General features: G+C 43.9%; 1 protein-coding gene across 1 annotated transcript in view; it reads left to right on the plus strand.

The window, feature by feature from the left end:
* Positions 1–24,001, plus strand: part of CNTNAP2 (contactin associated protein 2) — a 1,044,505-nt gene that overhangs the window by 608,995 nt on the left and 411,509 nt on the right. Inside the window, exon 9 of the mRNA XM_080975740.1 lies at positions 6,345–6,494. Within this exon, the coding sequence (XP_080831866.1) occupies positions 6,345–6,494 (150 nt within the window). The remainder of the gene's footprint in view (positions 1–6,344; positions 6,495–24,001) is intronic.

Genomic DNA, 24,001 nt, shown 5'->3' on the forward strand with positions numbered 1-24,001 from the left:
AATTTAGCATCTTGCTTTTCCAGTGTGCAACCAGTGCTTCACAATGCAACAGCAGGCCATTTGATCAAAAGTTATGCTGTTACATCAAACACAGGCATTTTCTTGCTCTGCTGGTCTCTTGGGAGTGACAGCAAAGCTAATAGCTATATTAACTTTTCTGTAAGTTGAAGCATTTTTATGTGAGCACTCGAGCTTAAAAGAAACAGGTTTCCACTTTATCCTTTTTTCTTCTGAGAGCGAGCTCTGGACACATGACAAAGAGCGGAATGAAGTGCTAAAGTTCTACATGAGAACAGAATTTCTAATGCTCCTGTTCCCTGTGGCTGTCCCCTGCCAATTTCCAGGCCACCTATGTGGGTCCAGTTGTCAGTGGCAACGGTGTCTGTGTTGGAATGAGAACTAAGTTGTGCTCACCCATGTTTAACTGACAGTGTCACGAGATCCTTTGGGACAATCAGCTGACTGATTTATTACAATTCATCTCATGATTTGTGTGGCTCAATGATTTATCTTCATAAACAGCTCATGACAGCCTCTATTAAGCATCAGGATGATGTTACCCAGAGTAAAGGATGAGGCAAGGATAATTTGTTTTCATGATTTACTGACGATGCTCTCATAATTAGTCACCGTGTATGTGACAGGGCACTTAATGTATATAAAGTTCAGCGCTGAATCTCCAAGGATTGCAAAATGAGAGATGAAAGGACAGAGTGTGAGTTCTCTCTCGCCCTTTCTCGCACAAACACACACAAAGCCTGTGGGAAGGGTGAAGTGGTGGGAGCAGCCAGCCAAGCTGCACTACTTTGTTCCTGTCCTGAACCCTCTGTGCCCGGTAGGGCACACAGTCCCATGGGCAATGCAAGAAAGTAGTCAGAAGTCAAAACAGTCCAATACAACAAGCAAGGTCCCAAGTCAAACCTGCAAGGCCAGGTTCCTGCCTCACAAAAGATCCAGGGTTGGAAAACCTGGGCTGAGTCACAAAGTCACAGGCCAGTGGTGTTCCCAAAGCAGCCAAGCTGTGGTCTATCAACAGAGAAAGTTGAGCAGGCACAGAGTCGCTGCCCTGCTTTCCTTTTATCCCTTCCAATCTTGATTGATGCATCTCAGTTTGCTCTAGCTGAGCAGCTGTGTCTCTCCACTTGTCCTGAGCCAAATGCATCTGAGTGGCCACAACCCCCCCCCCCCAGACCTCAAGAGCCCCACCGGGGCTGTGTTCCCTTGCCTGCCTCAGCCTCCTGGAGTGCACGTCCCACTGTTCCCAGCACCTCAGAGCCCACCGTGTCCACAGTGACGGGGACATCTCTGGTTCTGGTGATGCCCCCCTCCCCTGGCTCCCCTGAACTGTCAGCTGCCCCTGCCACATCCCCTGATGTCCCATGAGTACCTCCTAAGTCCCCCACCCCTTCCCCATCTCCAGCTTGTCCCAGTGTGTGCCAGTCATGGCTATCCTTCTTGTCAAGACCCTCTTTCCTTTCCTCGGTGTCCTGCCAGTTCATGACAGTGCCCAACTGGCCAATGCATGCAGCAGGTGGGCAGCACAAGCCAATTTTATGTGAATCTCCCTTTAGTGTGTCACAAGCAAACAGAAGTGAACCTGCTTTGCTGTGCTTCTATAAAGAGTCTTTAGAGAAGTTACTCCTATTCATATCTAAGCAAACATGTCTAAGGGTAAGTTTTCTTAACCCACGTATGGTGTGAATTGAGCCAGTGGTTCCCACAAAAAGGGTACAATACTTGGCCATCCCTGCTATTTAGATACCTCATGCGCTCCTTCGCAGGCCACAGAAGCTTCATTTTTGCTGATGGATAATATGAGCTAGACGAGTATAATTTTATTTGCCTTTCAGGCCAGTAACTCTCCTGCTGTGGATTGATGGCTAAAATGGAATCCTTTCTAAAGAAATTACATATGAATAAACAGTGAGGCAAATCTTTAGTCTTATTCACTGAATCAGAGCAGAGGTGAAGACACTTACTGCTGCTACTTTTCTTCAGATCTACCAAGTTGCTAATTATACAGCATTAATTGTGTATGCAGTCTTGTTCATCCCGCCCTCCAGAGGGTTGCTAAAAAGTGCTGCTAAAATATGCTTCCAGACAAAAGTTGTCTTTAAAGTGTCAGTGCCATTGGGAGTGCCTAAGCATCTGGCAAATACTGTTAAATCTTCCTGCTTAGCTATCCTGAAAATTCACTGTTGGTTCACCTTCCTAAATTTTCATTTATATATATCACCAGAAGAAAATGTTGGCTTAAACCAAGAGGTTGTACAGAGGTGTGTACATACACAGAAACACTTGCATCCATGCTGTAAATTTTTCAAAGAAAAACTAATGAAGATGCATTTCCAGTGTTTAATCACTACGAGTATTATAGAGAATCTGAAGGGAGGATTAAGCCTCTGTTCTCCCCACCAAACAGCAGCCATCCACTATGAGATTGCATCCTTATTTTTCAATTATGAGCTGAGAATGAAGTTTAGAATTAATAAACAAATTTGAATGGAAATATGAGGTTGGAACGTGGTGCCAAGGGACTGCTATTTCAAAAGAAGTTTTAAAATGAAACAAAAAATAAAACAAAATACTACCATCCTCCCTAACTTTCAGATGTCTTAAAAGATCTCATAAATGTCCCCATGACTGTGTTAATTTAAGGTGCCCTCCCTCCATTGCTGAAAATGAGGAGGGTGCTTTTTGAGTTGGGGCTTGAAAATGGGGGGGGGGGCTTGTGCTCCGCAGATGCTTAGCGCTTTGGCTCAGGACCCCCTCCCACTGCCAGACCTCTCCTGGAGATCCCAGTCAGGTGAGTGGTGACTAGAGAAACACCATTTGTAGCTGTAGCATTTCACTTATAGGTTCTTTGCACCTGCATGTCTTTTACAGATTTGCTGATTTCAGTGTTTCTGCTGGTCTTACAGTTTTATGGTTTCAGTTCATCTTAATATTTTTGCTATGATTTTTTGATCCACCCTGAAAGCTTTCTAAAATTTATTTATTTGGGTGTTTTCTTTTTTCTTTTTGTAAATCTACAAAAAAAAAAAAATGAGTGAGAAATGTCCCAATTTTCATCTGAGGAATGTTGGAGGGTGTGCTGCAGACGGCCCATTGTGACCTGGGGGGTAATTTATATTTACAATGGGGGGTGTATTTTTATCCTGTTTTAATTGTTTGTTCTTAATTTCACTCTCCATCTGGAACATGTTTTAGTTGCATGTAGAGGTTTTAATATGGATATTCTAAGTGACAAATAATAAAAGGAGTTACAGCCTGTGCCTAAAAGTCTCTCTCTGAGCAATCTTTCAGGCTGCTGGTTTACCTGCTTGACTTCCTGACTTACCTCCAGATTAATAATTCTGATAATGAGTATTCTTTTGCTCGTACTTTAGAGTCAATAAATGGCTCTAAAATCCATTTAATGAAAAATAGCCTAACACTCATTTACTTCAGTTGCACAGATCATTCCATACTGATTTGATCTCTCAAGATCAACTATAAAGACATTTGAGAAATTAACTGCTGTAATGTTGTTTGAAGAATAATTAGCATATGGTGTCTTTTGCTATTTCTTACAAGATTTTTTGAATTTGCAAAAAAATAAAAATAAAATGGTACTCATTAAACCATTTCTTTCTCCATGTATCTTATAACAGAAACATCTGTTCCTTCTTGTTCAATCAAAGTGACAATCTCAAGAGTCCCAATTTTAAAAGTAATGCCATTTAAAAGAAATTCTAGCAAGACAGAATATGCTTCATTAACATATCTAATTTGCACATGAAAGAGAAGTTTCTGTGACTCGCAAGAGGGTTGTGGTTGCATGCTTTAAATAAGCAAGTTAAGAATTTTCTAAAATAATGCATGAAAGAATAAAGGCAGCAAAATGCAGTTACACAAAATATTAAGTAGAGTCTTCTAAGTCTATATTTATATCTGATGCATGTTCTACTTCTTGAGCTGTACCAATTTTAATTTTAATTTCTTTCTGCACACATGACAACAATCAATGGACTTACATAGAGATAATCAGGAGTTTCTGTAAATTTGAAATGGTCAGATTTCCAATTGTGTTGCTTCAGGGTTCTTTGATGAATAAGGAGGAAAGAAGGATCTGAAACAGAATTTCACAATGTCAGTTCCAGAATGTGACAAAGAGAAGGACCTCAGGAGTCCAAAATTTTTCCATGGCTAAAAATAGAGAGCAGCCCAGGAACTGAATCAGTTTGCTGGATATATTTATACCCCACATTTCAAAGTTTTATTTCTAGTGCAGTTTACAAAAAAGTACTGTAAACAATAAAATCAGGGATTATTGAAACAGAAGGACTCTTCTGTGGAGATTTGGTGGAATCTTGCAGAAGCACCTCATGATTGGTTCTGTTTCCTTCTTGTTATTAGCTCCCTGCAGCCCTTTAGCCAAAGTAAGCGTGTCTGCCACATGTTCTAGACAAGAGCATGGCTGTCAGGAGCAATTTAGCAGCACAGTTCTTATGACTTTTAGCAAATAAGCCAAGTCATTTGATATACAGTAAGCCTGTGACCTACATGGGGCTTATGTTCTGGGGATTGTGCCTAATGCCAAAATCACAAATAGTCAAAACACATTGGGTTCAGTGGCAGGTGGGACTGCCCCCTTTCCTCCCCCTTTTTAACTGAAATATGCATCTCAGGTGTCAAAGGCTGGGGTAAAGAGCTGCATCGTCAGCATTTGTTGAAGACTGTATACCAGCCTCCTTTTTCTTTCACTTCAGTGTGAGTCTGTGACAATTTGCTGTGGTCACTCAGCCTGTAGACTTTTGGGTAGTTAGGGACTCTTTTACTCTTTAGGATTAAGGGATGTGAGCGTACTAATTAATTAGTTGCTGCCTGCATACTCTGTAACTTGCAGTCTAAAGCACTATGCATTTACTCCTTGTCTTTCTATTATGTGTCATAAACCAATCTTTTTCTACTTCCTGGGGTGACAAGCGCTTTATTGTGTATAAGAGCACAAGGTTTATGCACATTTTAAATGGATGGCTGCCCGACTCCAGGCAAAATGTTCCAGTCCTTTCAGGCGTGTGTGTTGGGTTCAAATGTGCACTGGACATGCATGTGGGTTCAGTCGCAAGCCTTGTAACAATGTGCACTAGGGCTACAGTTCTCTGCACAGTTACTTCTGAGTAAATAGGATTGAGCAGCAAGTTTTGGTCCACATTTTCTCTTCATTCTGGTTACAGCAATTATCTCTAGAGAAGCCTTGTGCTTTGTTAGCAGCAATCTAATGATTTGCTTGTGATTGTCTTTGGGAATGTAATGTTTTTTTAAAAATAAACTATCCACCTGAAATAAATCACACTACTTGGATCAAATAAATTTTTTTGTATGTCCTTGCCTTAATATTCTTCAATAAATAATGTGTGAACCAGTCATGTTTCTAAATCAAAGTTCATTTTGAATGGAGTGAATAAGGTTTATGTTACAGGGACTATCCAAACTTTAGTGAAAGCCAGCATTCATATATTGTAGTCCCAGTCCCAGTGCCCCACTTCCCGGCAAGAGACCCAAGTGAGGTGTAGCAGAACAAACTTAAACAGACAATGATCTGGATTAAAAATGTGCCAGAGATTATGGCCTCCCCAAGACATAAGTCTACTGAGGTGGCCATCCTAAGGCCACCACTGGAAGCTCTAAGTCTCATCTGCCCCACCCTTGGCTTCCGAACAGAGACTTCAACTGAGACCCTCTAATGGGGTACCCTGAATATGCCACAGGGTGATGCACCACTTCACCCCACACTTAAAGTCTAGGATTCCACCCAGTGCCTTAACTGCCCAAAGCTGTGATGTTTTGCCCTAACCTTGACCGGGCATGGCAGTAGCCATTGCCTGGCCAGCCAGCAAGGCCATCAAGGCACTGCCCATTTGGTGGGACCTTTGAAGCAGGGTTCTGGCACCGGCTGGGGAATACCCCAATGGCTGGTGAACATGTAAGAGCTGTCTGCCGGGATGGTGGCAGAGAGCGAGGGGCTGCAACCCCCGCCCACCTGGAAAGGGTGAGCGTCCATTATTCTCCAATACAGATACATCACTTCTCCAGACATACGCAAGGGAATGTGGGAAATTTTACTGGGTGACAGCTGTCACCATTCATTTGGATATCTTTTACTTTAAGACATTCAGCTGTCACCTAATTTTGCACACGTTGAATGTTTTCAAATGTTGGCTGATAAATGACTTCTTATACAACTTGTCTGACAATATTCTACAGCTAACCCTATCCCACTGTCCCAGGGGATTCAAGACAGATTAGGAAATGGAAAGATAACCAAACTGAAGCAAGCTGTCTCTTTCTCCCACTTGCAGGGGCCGGACTCAACGACGGCCAGTGGCATGAGGTTCGGTTCTTAGCAAAGGAAAATTTTGCAGTGCTCACCATTGACGGTGATGAAGCCTCTTCCGTTCGAAGTAACAGCCCTCTGAAAGTTTTGACGGGAGAGAAATATCTGTTTGGAGGTAAAGATTTTTACTATATGTTCTAAGAAGCATGTTTTTGAAAGGGGAATATTTTGCTTTGAAGGTCTTTCCTTGTGAACAATGCAAATCACATCACCATAAATGGTTTTATTCTTAAAATGGTTTTGATTTTAATGTTAGGAAACTCCTGTCAAACAGTGCCCTGCTTAAGGTGTGAGTTAGCAATGCATGCACATCCTTTTGTACAGTAGAGACACGCTACCTTAAGTTGCCTTTTCAGAGTAGACTCATCTGAGCTGAATATTCATCAGTTTTGAAATTCACATTGAACAAGGTTGAGCTCTTTTGTATGTAAACTGAACTTGTTTGAAAATCCACTGTCTTTGAGGCCCTTTCAAAAGTGAACAGCTTCCCAGCCTTGGTGCAGTGAAGTGCCCAGGCAAGTCCTAAAGGAGCCCTCTCAGAGCAGTGCTGAAGCATTGGCTCAAGGAATTCAACATTTGCACATTCCAATAGGAACTGACCTATTTGCACCTTCCAGACTAATGTGCAGATCAGAATTTAGTCATCTATCCAATTTCACACTTCCTCCGTTACAGTTCTCTGCTCAAAAAAAGTGTCCAAATATGTTTAGAAATGTGTGTTTTGCGAGAAAATGCATTTTAAAATATGTGTTGTTATGCAGATCTAAACAGATATAAAAAACTGGTTGTGAAAAAGGGATGAAAAAGTGACATAGACCAGAAATATATTTATTTGTCTTTCCCTACTTAGCCGAAAGATCTATGCAACCAGTGGAGAGTGCAAAACCCCTAAGCAGGTCCTGTCAGGAACTTCCTAGGTAATCCATGGCCTCTTGAAAGGTTGTGTGTGTGTGCGCGCGCGTGTGTGCGCGCACGCATGCTCCATAAGCACATGAGTGGAAGGATCTACAGCTGTGCCACAAAGATGATATAGGAAACATCCCTGAAAGCTGGGACCTCCAGGCCATGGACAGCCTCACGGAGGGAGGTATCTAGTAGGTCCTGTAGATGAGGGAGATTGGCTTTAGGTCCTTTATTCCTCTAGAGCTTGTATGCTCTGCGAAGTGTGACCAGATCCTAACCGTTCATATTGATTGTTTTAAATGCCTATATTTCTGTTTGGATTTAAAAGGAAAAAAGGGGGGGCGGGAAATGTTTCCATCCCAGTAGACTGACAGATGACATTGATATAAAGATGCCTCTGCCTGTATCACAAAATAATAATAAAAAAACACATTTCAAGGTTACTCTCATTTCATTACATTTTGCTTCATTTCGTTTCATTATCTCTCATCCATAGAAGTATTAAAAACACATATGGAAATTAGTGTTTAAATAGTCTTACAAAAAGCTAATATACACTTCATTAAGGATAGGCTCAAACACTCTCAATAGGCATGGCTCACTGCTCTGAAAAACATGTCCTCTTCTGGCAATGAGGATAATGAAGAGGCTCCTCCACGGCCGGCGCTTGTCATACATAAATATGGGCATATTAAGAAGGATCCATGGACAAGCAGAGCCTTTGTTCTCCATTCGCCTGGCCATCCAGGTTCCTCGTCTCCTTCCTGAAGGCAGCCTTTCCCAAAGCACTGTAGACTTCAATAAAGAGTTCTGAGTATCTGTCATTTCCCTTCTGCCCCTCTCTCTGGAAGTCAGTGGAGGTTTCTGGAGGTAAAGTGAATTGCTATTGATGAAGTGCCCATCTGCTCAGAAAGAACAACCCATGACAAAAAGAAAACAAACTGAAGAAATGAATATTTATTAGTGTATAGCCTTTCCCATTTCACAGGGCATACATGGTGGGTATAAAATGTTCTCTATTGAGTTGAAATTAATATTTGCAGATATTTGAAATTTGCCACCCAAGGCTTGAATGTTTTACTTCAAAACTGAGTGCTTTAGACCTTGGCATTTCATGAGATGCGTACTGTGAAATACAAATATAACTGCATGTCATATATCAAATCCCACCAAATATTAAATATCATTGTTTGTCAGCTATGAAATGTTTCATGTTTTCTAACAAATATTGTCAAATGACAGGCAGCTATAAATCGTTGAAATCAAATCTTCCCATAGGAAGTCAAGCACTTAGGGAATATACCGGACTAACTGGAGAATAGCCTGTCCCTCTTGATGGGAAGGTGCCCGGGTCGTAGCCTGGCCTGTGGTTTGGGGAGTTGTTCTTCAGTCTCACCTGGAGGCATCATGTGGCTTGGATTGGGGCGTAGATACTTGCACATGAATGAAAACAGGTAAAGCCAGTAATTTTGTATTGAGCAACCTGAAACTTTAAATGATGTATACAAACCTATGTGTGAAAATGGATGGTTGGAAGTGCTGCAAGCTATGGATAATTTGTTTAATGTGCTTTAATTCACGTATGTTCTATGAAGCATATGAAGTCAGAAGCAGAGGAGAGGCCCAAAACAAAAAGAGCATAGGAGGTTAATAGCTACATTGATAGCCTTTTGAAACTGTTCCAAAGGCTCCCTGGATGAAGAGTCAGGGCAAAACTGGGGAAATTGTTTACATTTCTTTTAATTTAGTCTCCCAAAGGTAATTTGACTCATCAAGAATAAACTCATTTGGATTTGCAGTGTGTATTTTTAGAAGTCTGGTCACACATGCCATGATTTTTACTCTTTGAAACCTATTCCCAAGAAAGTTGCATAAATGTCACATCTAAAATACTACAAGCTTCCCCCCAGCAGGATTTCAGAAACAAGCCTCTGTGTTTGGAGTGCAGTATTGCAGTGTCTATGTAGCATACATAAAGCAACATCTTTTTGGAAAGTTACCTTTTCAAAAATGCAACGCTCTCACACCACTGTTTGTGAATATTCCTTGTAGATTTTGTGTGTGTGGTGAATTGTGAGTTTCTCTGCCTGCATTAAATGCTTGGGAGCTGATTGAGTCTAACAGTGATCATATGGAATTCTGTTCGAAACCAACAGAAAATACTTAGCTCTTTTTTTGTGGGGCTTTTTCCGAGCCAAGGCTTGAGCCTTGGAATCTGTTTTCTGCTTTAGAACTCAGCCATGGAACATGCAAAGTTTGAGACAGATATGATGCTTTGTTCTGTTCAAGCAGCCCCCTCTCAGCCTCTGCTTGTCCATGTCCCGGATGCTTTTTCTTCAGTACTTCAGGGCCATATCCGGATGTGCATCCAAAGCTATAAATAGGAGGGAATCTGCTTCACTGCTTAAGTTCAGCTGGATTTCAGTCTGTATCACTGTCTGTCTCTCTATATAACACAAGCCTGAGCATCTTGATAGCCGCAGTACAATTATGACTGGAGGTTCACTGGAAGCTCAATAAACCTTTTTGCTGTTTGCCTGAGAGAGCAAATCTCAGGCAGTTGTGAAATATCTGGCCGGCCACAGCACACAGCTTGAGTGCAGGCTGTTTTCAACTAGCTGGGTCATGAGATGTGCAGGCCAGATGTGGCCCTGTAGTGTGCATGACACTTGATGGAATCAGGCAAGCAAGGAAAGCAAACCCCCAGCGGTATATAGCTAAATTTTAATAGTGGGAGAGACAGCAAAGAGGGTAGAATATGAAGTAGTGAGGTAGTCTTAGACAGTGACATAGTGCAGGCATGGGCGGGGAGGGGGGCATCATCCTGGGCACATTTTTTTCAGGCGGCACACCAAGGCACCCCAACAAAAGGCTCCCTCATTGAGGCTGCAGCCGCAGGGAGAGAAGTTACGCCTGGGCCAGGACTTTGTAGCTTTGTAGCGGCAGCACCTCCTTCTCCTCATGGCTGGTGAAGGACGTCCATGTGTGCCCCACCCCTCGGCTGGCCAAGAGGGATGGGGAGGGTGGCAGTGCCACCCCATCGCGCCTCTCCTCCGCTGGGCTCTGGGGTGCATCCTAGCGCCACCAGACCACAGATCCACTCCCGGGTCACTCCTAACCTGGCGGTGGGAGAGGTGGCAGCAGCATCCCCATGCCTCTCCTCCGCTGGGCTCTGGGGTGCGAGGGAGCTGTGGAGACACCTTCCTCGTGTTATGGCCCAGTACCACCAGGCTGCCCAGTCCACAGGGGGGTGCAACACTTCCCCCACCCCAGGCAGCAGCAACTTATGCGACACCACTGGTCTTCAATCTTCAATTTTGTAATACATTAGCTGTACCTTTAAAAAAAAATTCTTTTGCACATGGTGGCTGCAAGAGAGTGCCTCTGAAATCATGCAGAGTGCTTTTCTTTTGCTTCCTGGACTAGAAAATCCCCAGGTGTTTTGTTGACTAGGCAGTTAGAATGAAGGAGCGAATGAAGCAGCAGCAGCCGCCCCTGGACCTGCTTCCCATGCCGCCATCATTGCTGTCAGACTGGATTCGAGGACAGCATTGCAGGGCAAGAGTGGGGCATCACAGCAGTCTTTAGCCCCAGCCTCTGTTTGAATTAAACCCTTGGAATGCCATGCTCATTATCTCTTGAGGTGCCTCTGTGACTTCACTCTCTTCAGGATTGAGATTGCATTTTCAATCTTTTAAACTAGTTTTTGCCTATGCTAGACCTGATGGCTGTGAAATGTCCAGTAATTAATATTTGGAAATGGGGGAATTATATATCAGAAGGCATTGTCACGGCCTTTCCAGTTGCGGTGCGCAGAACTGAGCCAGAAGGGAATGCTTTATTCCTATGCCTGTGAGTATATCATGTTGAGTGCTTTCACTGTCTTTGTCTTTTGTTGTGTTCAGGATGCTTTCTTCCCAGAAGATTCAGAGATAGTCTTAAGGGACTTTAAACAAGGAAAAGGGGAAAAGACAATGTGCATACAGTTCTTTGAGTTATGAAAAGATGTGTGCATCTGCACAGATTGTGTATCTGTGTAGTTTGGTAGGACACGTGCAATATATCTTGGTTTAAGTGTCCATTACCTTGGACATCTCTCCCCCCACCCCCCAATACATACATACCTTTAATTCCCTTTCCGTTTTCCAGGAATTGAGCGTTTTAAAGAAGCGAGCCTCTCCCCTACAAAGCCTCTTGAGAACTGTGTTGCCTTTTGTTGCTTTGGCAATTATGTGCATAAAACAAAAGAGTTTTGGAGGAAAAATGAGACCATTAAGCACAACAGAAAATGTTTGAACATTTAGATGTGAGAGTTTTTATGTGCTTCCTTATTGTCAGCTTATGCCTCCCCCCCCCCCATGCCCAGTGCTCAGGGGAATAAAATGCAGAGAGAACAGTCCGCGAAATGGTTCCATCCAGGCCTGCGTTTCATTCTTCTCCCATTTTGATTTTCAAATTAAAAAATAGTGAAAGATCTAAATGGCGAGAATCTTCCTTGTTCACTGTCAGCCTGTTCCTTCTCTGGCAGTATCTCCTACACTTTCACTACTGCCGTTTATTAAGTAGCCCAAGCAGCCAGGTGGGGATCATCGGCGGAAGCAGAGGCTGCAGCCTGTTCTCGCAGAGCGATTCAGATCTAGGGCTTCACTGAGGGACAACCGGAAGCAGCCGAGAGGACAACCTACCAAATTTGAACTTTAAAAAACAAAGCTCAGACTGAAACACAGGTATCCTTTGGAATTTGCACAGCTACAAATTTTACAATGCCAAGTAATGTGTACAAAAATGGACATAAAATGTATGAGTGAAAATAACACGCAAAAATGCATTATTTTAGGGGGAAAATACTTTTCCAAAATGTGAAAATTAGGCAAAAGTGAATACTAAATGTGTTTATTAGGAGAAATTTGCACAAAAATGCTAATTTTCATTTGGACATTTAAAAAAAGCAAATTCCTGCAGAAGTCTGGAGAATGGAATTTAAGATGGCAGAATGTGAAATCAAGTGAGCTGCAATTGACAGATTCATCCATTCCTAGCTGAGAGGGCAATCTCTGCATCCTGTACCGGTCCCATCCAATTGGGAATAACTTACTATAGGGGTTCCCAATCTCCCCCCATCCCCTGGCGCCAGACCACCTGAAAATCATTGAGTGTCTTCGTAGGCCACTTATCTTTTCTTGACATGTTGTCACCATTGCAATGTGCTGCGCTAGATGCTATATGATTTTAAAGTGGTTTTTTTATTGCTTCTCACGTTTATTGTGTATTGTATTTTATTGTGTTACAATTTTAATTCCATAGAATTGGGGGCAATATATTTTACAGCTTACAGTTAGAAAATGGTACAATGGACTGCTTTGAAAATGGCAATGTCAGAGGCAAGTCTGAGGATAGTCTGTTGATTTGGGGATAGAAGGATAAGACGCGGCTTAGATTGAACACATCGGAAAAGGGAGAGAGGGAAAGAGGGGGAGAGATAGTACAGATGCCATTTGTTTGTTTGTTTGTTTAGCCATAAAATTTATATGCCGCTTGGTTGTAAAAAACAACAACCACAAATTGCTTTACAAAAAGATAAAACATAAAAATTGAGAAAAGTTTATAACCATACTTAAAACATACAAAAGTTAATATACTAAAACAGATTAAAATTAGCCTTAACTTTCTAAGCATCTGCGTAGGTTTATCTGAACAAGAATGTTTTAGCAGGTGCCGAAAGAGTCCAGTGACGGTGCCTGTTTGACCTCAAGAGGCAGGGAGTTCCAAAGTGCTGTGCTGGCATGCTAAATGGTCGGCTACTTTCACAAATTCCTGCGCTATTCCCTGCGGTCATTCCTCTGGTCACTGCAGTGGAAGCAGGACCTGTCTGTCTCCAGGCCCAAGAGGGCACGGCTGATGTTGCCAGCCTGCATGTCACGTTTGCAGTTATTTTGTAATGCAGTCATCTATTCTTGAAGCAACCAATGCATGAACTACTGGAATAGTCACTCATAAAATGACCAGCTGGAAACAGTTTGGGGCCAGAAGATGCCTGACGGAGCAAGCCCTGCTTCTGATCTCTTCCACTGAGACAGCCTCCTGGAATGATTACTGCTAGGTGACAGGTGAGGCAAATGCCAAGTTTACCTGAGAAGAGAGTTGTTGGCATAGAATCCTTTCATAGAATTGTAGAGTTGGACGAGACCCTGAGGGTCTTTTCATGTTCACTGAAGTGCCAACATGCTGGGACATTAAGGGCCATGTCGACTTCAACAGATGCATTATTTGGGTAGTGCTTCTATGGCGTGGCTTGGTCAGTTGCGGCTTTGCAACTGCCTTGGAGCAGGATGGCTGCCGGGGGCAGAGTGGGGAACCTAAGTCTAGGATTTCCCCGTTCCCTGCTGTAAGCGCAGTTGCTCTCATATCCCGCTTGGCTTCCCACAGACGTTTGGTTGGCCACTCTGCAAACAAAAGCTGGACTAGATGGGCCTTTCATCTGATCCAGAATGTTATTATGCTCTGGGATGTATGAAGTGCAGCTGCCTCATGAAAAACCTTGTAGCAGAGGGGCAATCTCACAATGGATTTCCAGATGGTCAGAAAAAAATGTTTAATAGTATGGCAGCTTCTCTCCGTAAAAGCTACAGGCCTTTGCTGTGAGTCACAGTCACAGAATTATAGAGTTGGAAGGGACCACAAAGTGTGAAGGCAGTTAAGACTCGACTGGGGAGGCCTCAAGATAGCTCTGGAATGGCCTATTGCCTAGGATATGTAACTGCAAAGGAGATCACGGGTGCTCTTGTAGTCTAAAGGGCAGCAGTCATTCACACGAGAGTCATAGAATTATAGAATTGTAGAAGGGATCCTGAGAGTCATCCAGTCCAACCTTCTGCAGGGAATCTCCAAGGTACAGTGGTGCCTCGCAAGACGAAATTAATTCGTTCCGCAAGTCTCTTCGTCTTGCGGGTTTTTCGTCTTGCGATGCACGGTTTCCCATAGGAATGCATTGAAAATCAATTAATGCGTTCCTAGGGAAACCGCCTTCAGACCAGGTCCGGGGACAGTCTGTCCCCGGACCTCTTCTGAAGGCTGGGGGGGGGGGTAAGGGCTTTTCTTCCCACCCCCAGCATTTTAAAAAACCCCGGGACAGCGGAGGACTTCTCCGCTGTCCGGGCAATCTTAAAATGCTGGCGGGCGGCATTTTAAAATCGCCCCGGGACAGCGGAGGACTTCTCCGCTATCCGGGGCGATTTAAAAGCCCCTGGGAAGGCAGGCAGGGGGGACAAAGACTTTTGCCCCCCGCCCGCCTTCAGAAGGTGTTCCCGCCCCCTGCCCCGCTTCGGAGCACCGTTCCGAAGCGGGGCGGTGGGGGAAGGTGTTCCCGCCCCCCGCCCCGCTTCGGAGCACCGTTCCGAAGCGGGGCGGTGGGGGAAGGTGTTCCCGCCCCCCGCCCCGCTTCGGAGCACCGTTCCGAAGCGGGGCGGTGGGGGAAGGTGTTCCCGCCCCCCGCCCCGCTTCGGAGCACCGTTCCGAAGCGGGGCGGTGGGGGAAGGTGTTCCCGCCCCCCGCCCCGCTTCGGAGCACCGTTCCGAAGCGGGGCGGTGGGGGAAGGTGTTCCCGCCCCCCCGCCCCGCTTCGGAGCACCGTTCCGAAGCGGGGCGGTGGGGGAAGGTGTTCCCACCCCCCGCCCCGCTTCGGAGCACCGTTCCGAAGCCGGGCGGTGGGGGAAGGTGTTCCCGCCCCCCCGCCCCGCTTCGGAGCACCGGGAGAAGCGATCTCCCCGCAGCCCCTTGCTTCAAAAGAGGTCCGGGGGCAGCGGGAAGCGCTTCCCGCTGCCCCCGGACCTGGGGCTGCGGGGAGAAGATCGCTTCTCCCCGCCGCCCCTTGCTTCAAAAGAGGTCCGGGGGCAGCGCGAAGCGCTTCCCGCTGTCCCCGGACCTGGGGCTGCGGGGAGAAGATCGCTTCTCCCCGCCGCCCCTTGCTTCAAAAGAGAAGACCCGCTGTCCCCGGGGCAAGCTTCGTTTTGCGAAGCAAGCCCATAGGGAAATTCGTCTTGCGAGGCAACTCGAAAACGAAAAAACCTTTCGTTTTGCGAGTTTTTCGTCTCGCGAGGCGTTCGTCTTGCGGGGCACCACTGTATAAAGGAGTGAGGAGAAAATCTTCAGAACACACAGGGGACAAAGAAAGGAAGGAAGGAAGGAAGGAAGGAAGGAAGGAAGGAAGGAAGGAAGAAAGAAAGAAAGAAAGAAAGAAAGAAAGAAAGAAAGAAAGAAAGGCTGTGCATGTGTGTTCTGCAAAGTTGCTCTGGGCTTGTGGCAGAGGGAGGACTGTGTTTCCATTTCCTTTAAGAGTTGAGGTTTATGTTTGTCATTGAAGGAAGGCTCTCCTGCCTCTTTCCCCAAAGCAACCTAGGAAGCTGCCCATCTCGTGGGTCAGACTATTGTTCTTTGTAGCTCAGTATTGTCTACACTGACTGGCAGCGCCCCTCCAGGATTTCAGACAGAAGCCCCTCCCGAATCTACCAGGAGATGTTGGGGACTGAACTGGGAGCTTCTGAATGGAAAGCCCGTCTCTGCCCCTGAGCCAGGACTCTGCTCCAAACATTCCAGGACTCAGAAAAAGTGGGGAGAGGGTTAAGGCTCCCCCTCCCCAAACACACTCCCAGGCAACAGTTTGTCAAGAATATTACCTGAGGCCAGTTATGGGGGGGGGGAGTTACCAAGCCGTAGAGAAATATGCACCTAGGCGCACCTCTTGTGAGCAGTTGCATGGGTCCCTTTGAGAGATATGCCTGGCCAGCCATTCCTGCAAAGAAGTGTTTGAAGCAGATATTTTGCAAGGCTCTGCTAATCAATACCGGAGGTCTGGAGTAGGGGAATGAAAACCCCAGTGAGACAAAATATATGAGAAATCCAGATACATTTCTTTCATTCAGACACTTCTGCTTGTAAATTGTTGACAATTTCTGGGAAAAAATTCTGACCCCAAATGCTGCTTATTTCTGACAAAAGCCCCAAGGAGGTATAGCATTGTTGAACTCATAGAGAGGGAAAGGATTCAATAAAAAGTTGGACGCTAGAAACATTCAATATTCAACAAGATATTAACAAAGTAGTCATTGAAGCATTCTGCACAGACCACCCAAATAGATGAGGACACAATCTATCTGTGCTGCCTATATCTACAGGGCTTACTAGAGCCCCCTGGCCCTGTGGGGCTGGAGAGTCCATGGAAAGGAGTCTGAGGGGCACAGCATCCATTTGCACCAGGTGAGAGTGAGCTCTGCACCTCCCTCTGCAGCCAGAGACACATGCAAGCTGCCTGTTCCCTGGGGAGGGACCAATGTAAGTCATATGCTGGCTCCTTGGAACACAGGCAGCTGCAAAACAGAACATGTATTTATTTAATGTTACTTTTTCACTTCGTAAGTATTCCTGCAATCAGTTCTTTGAAGTGGTATCGGCTCCTCCTCCTTTTTAAAAAGTCGTGTTTGGGCCTTATCTCATTTCAAACCTCCTCGCAGCTAACAATTCTTGCTCCAGCAAATGGATAGTGAGTGAAATTTAAGCTCTCGTGGGATTGTCTATGATTTCTTTTGTGATAATGTAAACTAAATTGAAGCTGGAGCTAACAAAGGTTGGCAAAAAGGCTGCTGGGAATAGCCTTGTTTCATGTTCCTTGTCCTCTGAGCAGCGGGAAGCATAGGTCAGCTTTGCAGGCTCTGCTTTCTTCAAAGAGGCAACAATGGACTTCGTTTGCAAATATGAAGACTTGTGGCATATTTGTAACTCTCTACTTATAGCTGCACAGGTTGAGCAGGTTATAGGGAGCACAGCCCAGAGTTGGTCTCACAGCTCTTGCCCCTTCCCACCTCCATCCTATAATCCAACCAGCTCTTAGCACAGGGGATGCTGAAGGGTTTTCTCAAAGCTTCAGAAGATCAATTTACAGTTTATATGTTGAAGGAAAGTACCCTCAAAAGTTAGGTAGCCCTGAGTCTGAATGGCAAAATAAAACCTATGGAGCCCTGCCAACCTCTGGCACAAGGTTGGAACACCTAGCTGGCCAGGTTCTCATGATGGTTGCTTGGGGGCCACCATGATGTGTGAAGTGGCCCACAGTGCTTTAAGGAGAATGAGAGAGGTACACACTCTGAATGAGGGAGGTACACGCTCAGTTTCCCTGCTGAAACCAGTAGAATTTACATTCCACTAATCATTGACTTATCACTGAAAATATTTTTCTTCCTCCCCAAGACACTGGTAGGTGAGCCAGTTATTTAAACCAATAAAGACTGCCTGAGTTTGGAGAAATCTTGTAGAAACTTTAGGGAAGATAATGCCTTCACGGAAGCAAGATGTACCCCCTTGCTCTCGTTGAGGTCCATTAAACTGCAGGGGGAAGAGAAATACTTTTTTTAAAAAAGCATCAAAAAATGTCTTCCAGTGCTACCAAAAGAGATTAATTATGTTATTTTGATAGCAATTTGTCACCCTGTTTTTTTGTTAACAAGGAGTCATTTTGTCTATCCTGCCTAATTGTTACTTAAGGAGCAGTTTTCATCACTGATTTTTTTCTCTCTAAGAAACCAGAGTAGTGCCCCAATTAAATTTGTAATTGGTGTTTCCTGCAGCTACCCTATAAACAACCTATAGGTACTTGTTTGTGTCTGGGACTGAAAGCCAATTAAATCCTAGTGTGCTTAAAGTCCCAGTTCGCTCCTAGCCCCTGGCAAGGCACACAGTAAATCCCATTATGTGTAAGCAGTAATCTAGGGCTGCTACAGAAACATTGATTAAAATTTCTTCAATAAATCATGATGTCACTTTTAGTGCAGTTTCCCTTTAAAGAGGACATTATCTAGTTTTCTAGTCAGTGGATTAAAGCTGATCTGCCAGCTGGAATTGAACTACATGGCAAAAAATTGAATATTTAAAATCCTGTATTTCTATTATTATCTGTGAAGTATTTAGCTTTCCTGGCTTCTGCTGCGTGTTTGGAAATGCAAATTGTCATTAAATATTTTTCCTCAAATGGGCTGCTAATGGCAAATTGGTTTATGACCATTGTTAGAGCATATACTGTCAATTATGAGGCATAAAACATCCCTCAAATTACCATGTCAGTGGGAGGGTTTCACTTGAGATGGAAAACACTTTGTGACTGTGTTGCTAAATATTTAATGCCAATTATCTGGTTTGGGTGGGGCTAAGCTAGGAGTATTGGGAATGTTCAGCGCTGTCTCTGCTAAAAGAGGTCGCTATGGCCGGAAGGAGATCTGGGAGATCTTTTGGCAAACAGGAAATTCACAACCCTGTGCTTGACTTCAACCTGCGAAAGTACATTGGAGGAGAGAAGGGTCATGTGGGAGAACCAGGCTCAACCCTTTCCCAGTTTCCCAGTTTCCTCTTCCTGCTTTTCTCTGCTTGACTGGGACATGCATTTCCAGAGCCGGACGGGAAAGCACGACTTGGAGAATAAAAGCAGCAGATGCACAGGTGGGATGACTGAGCTCTTGTTCCCACTTCCCACTTTTCCTTTGCAATGCCCCTTGCTCCGACTTTGCACAGAATCATAGGATTGTAGAAGGGACCCTGAGGGTCATCCAGTCCAAACCCCTGCAATGCAGGAACCACAGCTAAAGAAGCCCTGGCAGCTCCAACCTCTGCATGAAAACCTCCAAGGAAGGAGAGTCCCCCGCCTTCCAGTGGAGCCCTTCCACTGGCACTGCCCATTCAGTCTGTCACCCCAGCCACCCCCCCCCATTACCCAGCCAAGGTAGGCAGTGCACAGTGGTACAACTTGAGCTCTCAAATCTAGACTTGTATTTAAAGAAGATAAATTTATTCGTTTGTAAGCACCAGTCCCTTCATGAATAATTCCAGCTGCTTCCTAAAACTGAAGCAAACATTAATATTACAAATGCCTGGACTCCATAGTGCAGCTGCCAGTTTGCTTACATCCATTTTTCCCACTGATTGCCATTCTGTCAGTCTCAGTCTATTGTTGTGTTTTCTCCTGCTTCCCAGTGTTCGCTCTTGTTTGCGTGTGTGTACTGAAACTCAGGTTTTGACCAGGGAATTGAACAAAACCTGCCTGAACTAGAACAGAGAAATGAACCAAGCCTTTGTTTTTTTCTTAAAGCCAAGGATAAATTGTGCCAGCAATTCAGGCTGCAGAGACTAAAAATCACACCAGAAAAGGACCAGATCTTAGAGGAAGCTGGTGAGCAGGTCTAGCACAGGGATGGTTTTTGCATGAAATGATCTGATCTTGCAGCTCTTGGACTAACGTGTCAATCAAAACTCCTCTATCTGTCCAATTTCACGCTTCCCAGATGTTCATGCATAGTTCTCAGCACTTTAAACTTATCAAAATGAGAGAAAATTTACATTTAAATATGTATTAAAACACTAGTTTAATCAGTAAGAGGTGTTTTTTTTAACAGAATAATGTGGAACCAAAATGGAACTGAATGATGAGTAATATAAAGGAAAGTAACACAGGCATGAAGTAGACACATTTTGCACATCCCTAATCTAGGGCTAAGAAGGCAGGTAAACACAGGATAGAGAACAGGCACTAAAATGGAGGCCTGGAGGCTTGGGAGGTACCTGGAGAACTTGCAGGCAAGATTGGAATTTGCTCAGACCAAGTCCCAGGCCTCATCTGGAAGCATTTATTGCCAGGCCAGGGGGAACCAGTAGGCTGCTAGTAGAGAGGGAGGGAGCTATGCTGGAACCCGAGAGGACCAGCTGCAAAGTTTGCCACAAGGGGCAGCAAAGCACAAATTGAAAGACCCTCTCTTCTCATTAGTCCTGAGTCCTGGAACAGTTGAACCCGGGTTGACCAGAACAGCAACAGCAAAAAGGCAAGCTAAAACATAGAGTCCCTGTCATACTCTGGAGAAGTGTCTGGCCCCAGCTTTTCTTTTATGCTCTCCCTGCATGTGCTGAGGGGAGGGCTCCCGTGTGGGAGCATTCAAGCACACAATCTCTACCCACATTGTGAAGCAGTGCACTGTAGAAAATGCTTTGCTTCTGATTGTGCCCACTGGTCCTCCACTATACAAAAGCAGGATGGCAAAGTATGACCAAAGGAGGAGAACTCTGGGAACTGGCGATTTTTGAGAGAGCCACATGGTGAAGAGAAAGAGAAACGCAAGCTGTGAAGCAAGGATGGGGAATTGCAATTAGATGCAGTGCAACCCTACGCAAGCAGCTGTGCTCGGAAGCTGCTCCATGGGACTCCCAGGAAAGAGAGTACCATATTTTTCGCACCATAGGACGCACCGGACAATAGGACACACTTTGTTTTAGAGGGGGGAGAACAAGAAAAAAAAATTTTCCCCTCTCTGCCCAGCGCCCCTTCAGTGAAGCAGCAGGAGGCGCTGCACAAAGAGGGGGAGAACTTTCCCCCTCTTGTTTTCCCGCTCTAATTTTTTTTTAAAATGATATTTATTCCAAATTTAAGATTACAAAAAAGAAAAAGAAAACCATATAGGATACAGAAAGAACTTTAGCCATAGCAAAACATAAAATAAGCAAATAACAAAAAGACAATAAAATAGAATATAAAAAAGACTTAACAAAAAATATAAAAATGCATTGTATTGGAATAAGGCAAAAAACAAATTAAACCTTTACTTAGCCTTTTTCCCTTTACTTATTTCCATGACCTCCTCTCACCTCCCAACTTTGTATTCTAGTTCAAATCATATTTCCAGCAAATCCTTCTAACCTTCTTTTCATTTACTTATTTTAACATTAAATAATGTAATTAATCCTCCTCTATTTCATCAATTTCCATACCTCATTTTTACTTAATCCATTATATCATATCTGCCAAAACGACCTAATATTCTTTTTCCAACCTCTTTCTAACATTCTTTTATATTGCAGTATTTTTGAAGATATATTTTAAATTTTTTCCAGTCTTCTTCCATCGACCCTTCTCCCTGGTCTCGAATTGTTTTCCCGCTCTAAAACAAGGTGCCGTTTAAGGTGCGTTCAGGCGGCTACCTTGGAAGCCTGGAGAGCGAGAGGGGTCGGTGTGCACTGACCCCTCTCGCCTCTCCAGGCTTCAGGTTCCTTTCGACCTGCTCTTTGGGGCTGGTGGGGGGAAGCCCACCACCAGTCCCAAAGAGCAGGTCAGGGAGCAGCGGAAAGGCGCAGCGGAGAGGCTCCTGCCATAGCCGCGCGTCACCTCTCCAGCCGGGAGAGGGTCGCGGGGCTATGGCATCTTCGCTCCATAGGACGCACACACATTTCCCCTTCATTTTTGAAGGGGAAAAAGTGCGTCCTATAGAGCGAAAAATACGGTATATGATGGCAGTCTTCGAAATTTGATTTCTTAGATTGCAAGTAGTAATCACTATTATTTTAATATATGTGATGACGAACTTTCAGGCTAACATTAAACCAAGATGGGTTTTTTAATGTGCATTTTGTTAATTTTAGTACATACTTGTTAACCAATAAAATTAGTTGTTGAATGTGTAAGAGGCTCATAAAAATCCATACCTTTTAATTGGAAGGATTTTACAGAAGCTTTAACATTTTGAGGACTTTGTTAAAGGGATGAGTATCTGGAGGATAAAGCCAAGACAGAAGTGTACACAGGATGTTTTGTCAATAATCGAAAGGAAGAGATCTGAACGTGCTAAAGAAAAAGTTTTTAAAAATGTATTCTCCCCACTTTAATAATATATACGAGCCTCAAAGACCTGGTTTAATGAACATCTGCAATGCATTTAGGATTCATGAAAAAGGCGACATTAAATAAGTTCAGAGTTTCATTATTATTTGATCATCTTCTGCCACCAAGGAAAAGGTGATGTATTTACACGCCTTTTCAGATGCAGTGATAATGAAAGTGTGTGAAAAAATGACTGTGAAGTAATACCTCTACATGTTAATATATCATGTACCAGAAGTTAATTTTGAAGGGATTCTTGGAAGATTTGTATTAATAAAGAGGATATCAATGGGTAAAATGGGCTCTGCAAATACGCAGAGTGCACTGATCTTTGTTGTGTTAATTGACAATAAGGCTCAGATAATCAAAGCCATCTATCATTTCAGTGGGGCTTATCGTATCAGAGGTTATTGAGAAAGGTATAAATAAATATAGATAAAAACATGTTTTTTTTAATAGTTGAAGGGTTTGGCAGGTACATAGTGGCATACAATCTTTTAACCTAAAGATTTATGTTAAGTACATTTGTCTTGATTTAAGGGCTGGGTATTGTTGCCAAACCAGCACATGTCTCTGTTCATACATTGCACTAGCTCACCTGGCTACAAGTGGAACCACCAAGAAGGGATCTTTATGTTGAGATCTTTAATCCAGAGTCACTGCACACCATGGGAGAAATTGCACAATATTTTATGTTAATTAATAGGGGGAGGGGAATTAGCAAGAATCAATTATTTCCAGCTTGGGTTCAGATATAAAAAATACTTAATTATCTGTAGTGCCAAAATTGTGTTTGGATACAAAATGGATGGCGAGTTTATACTGAATTGTGCAGCCAAGATAGCAAGAGTGGCTGTGATCCTAACTAATCCCATTTACCTGGGAGTAAGATGAAACAGTACACAGCAGAATGAAAAATACATGATGAAAGCGTGGGTGAATATCAAAATGGATTAAGGCATGTTCATACATCCCTAATAGCTATGTCATCCAGAAGAATTTCTTGGACCCCTCCAAGAGAACCCCCCCCCCAATATTACTCCTTTTATGTGAGGTGCTTTCCTCTTTTATTCTAGGCAGATTTGGAGTGCTCTATTTGCACAATTCAGACTGATTTGCTGGCTTACTGACAGGTGGTTCTGCCTGGCATAAAGGATTTACAAATATGCTGTTTGGTGGGCATCAGGTAGCAATCCGGTTTCAGTACCTGCAAACATTTCTTCATAGTGTTCCATCTTTGAATTCAAAACATATCAAAGCTTGTGTGGTTTGCAGATCACAAGAAACATAATTTCCAGTATTTTCCTAATTAAACTTCATATAGATACGATTCACTGGGTAATGCAAAATTGTAAGAATGTTTTAAATAAACTAGAAGAAAAGTGAAATAAAAAACCTTTCTGAACATTAACAACCAATAGTCTCTTTTCAAGTTGCTGCAATCATGCAAATTGTATATGCGACCCCTACCTGGAGATATCTGTTCATACAACAGCTTCTGATACAGCTGCCAGCTCACCAGCCTCCTCCTCATCACATGATCCCAGTGATAACCCAAGAGGGAGGGAGGGAGGGAGGTTTCCAGCTGTATGAACTTGTAATTTCTCTTTGTAACCATTTCACATGAGCAATCCATGGGATTGCTGCAATTTACCATGCAGAAAAATGCAAATTCCCATTCCCATCTTCTCACGTTGTATGTGAGGCTCTGGAACCACTGGAATCCAGCGGATTCTCACACAAGATGTCTTGCCTGGGTGGGAGGAGACCACTCTGCCTCTCTTCCCTATGCCAGCACTGTGTTTTGACTTTTAAGAAACACCAGGAACTTGCACACAATGAGCATACAGTGGTACCTCGGGCTACAAACGCTTCAGGTTACAGACTCTGCTAACCCAGAAATATTACATCGGGTTAAGAACTTTGCTTCAGGATGAGAACAGAAATCGTGCTCCGGCGGCGTGGCGGCAGCAGGAGGCCCCATTAGCTAAAGTGGTGTTTCAGGTTAAGAACAGATTCAGGTTAAGAACGGACCTCCGG

The sequence above is a fragment of the Podarcis pityusensis genome (assembly GCF_964106645.2).
Source record: "Podarcis pityusensis genome assembly, chromosome: 12".
Taxonomy (NCBI): Eukaryota; Metazoa; Chordata; class Lepidosauria; order Squamata; family Lacertidae; genus Podarcis; species Podarcis pityusensis.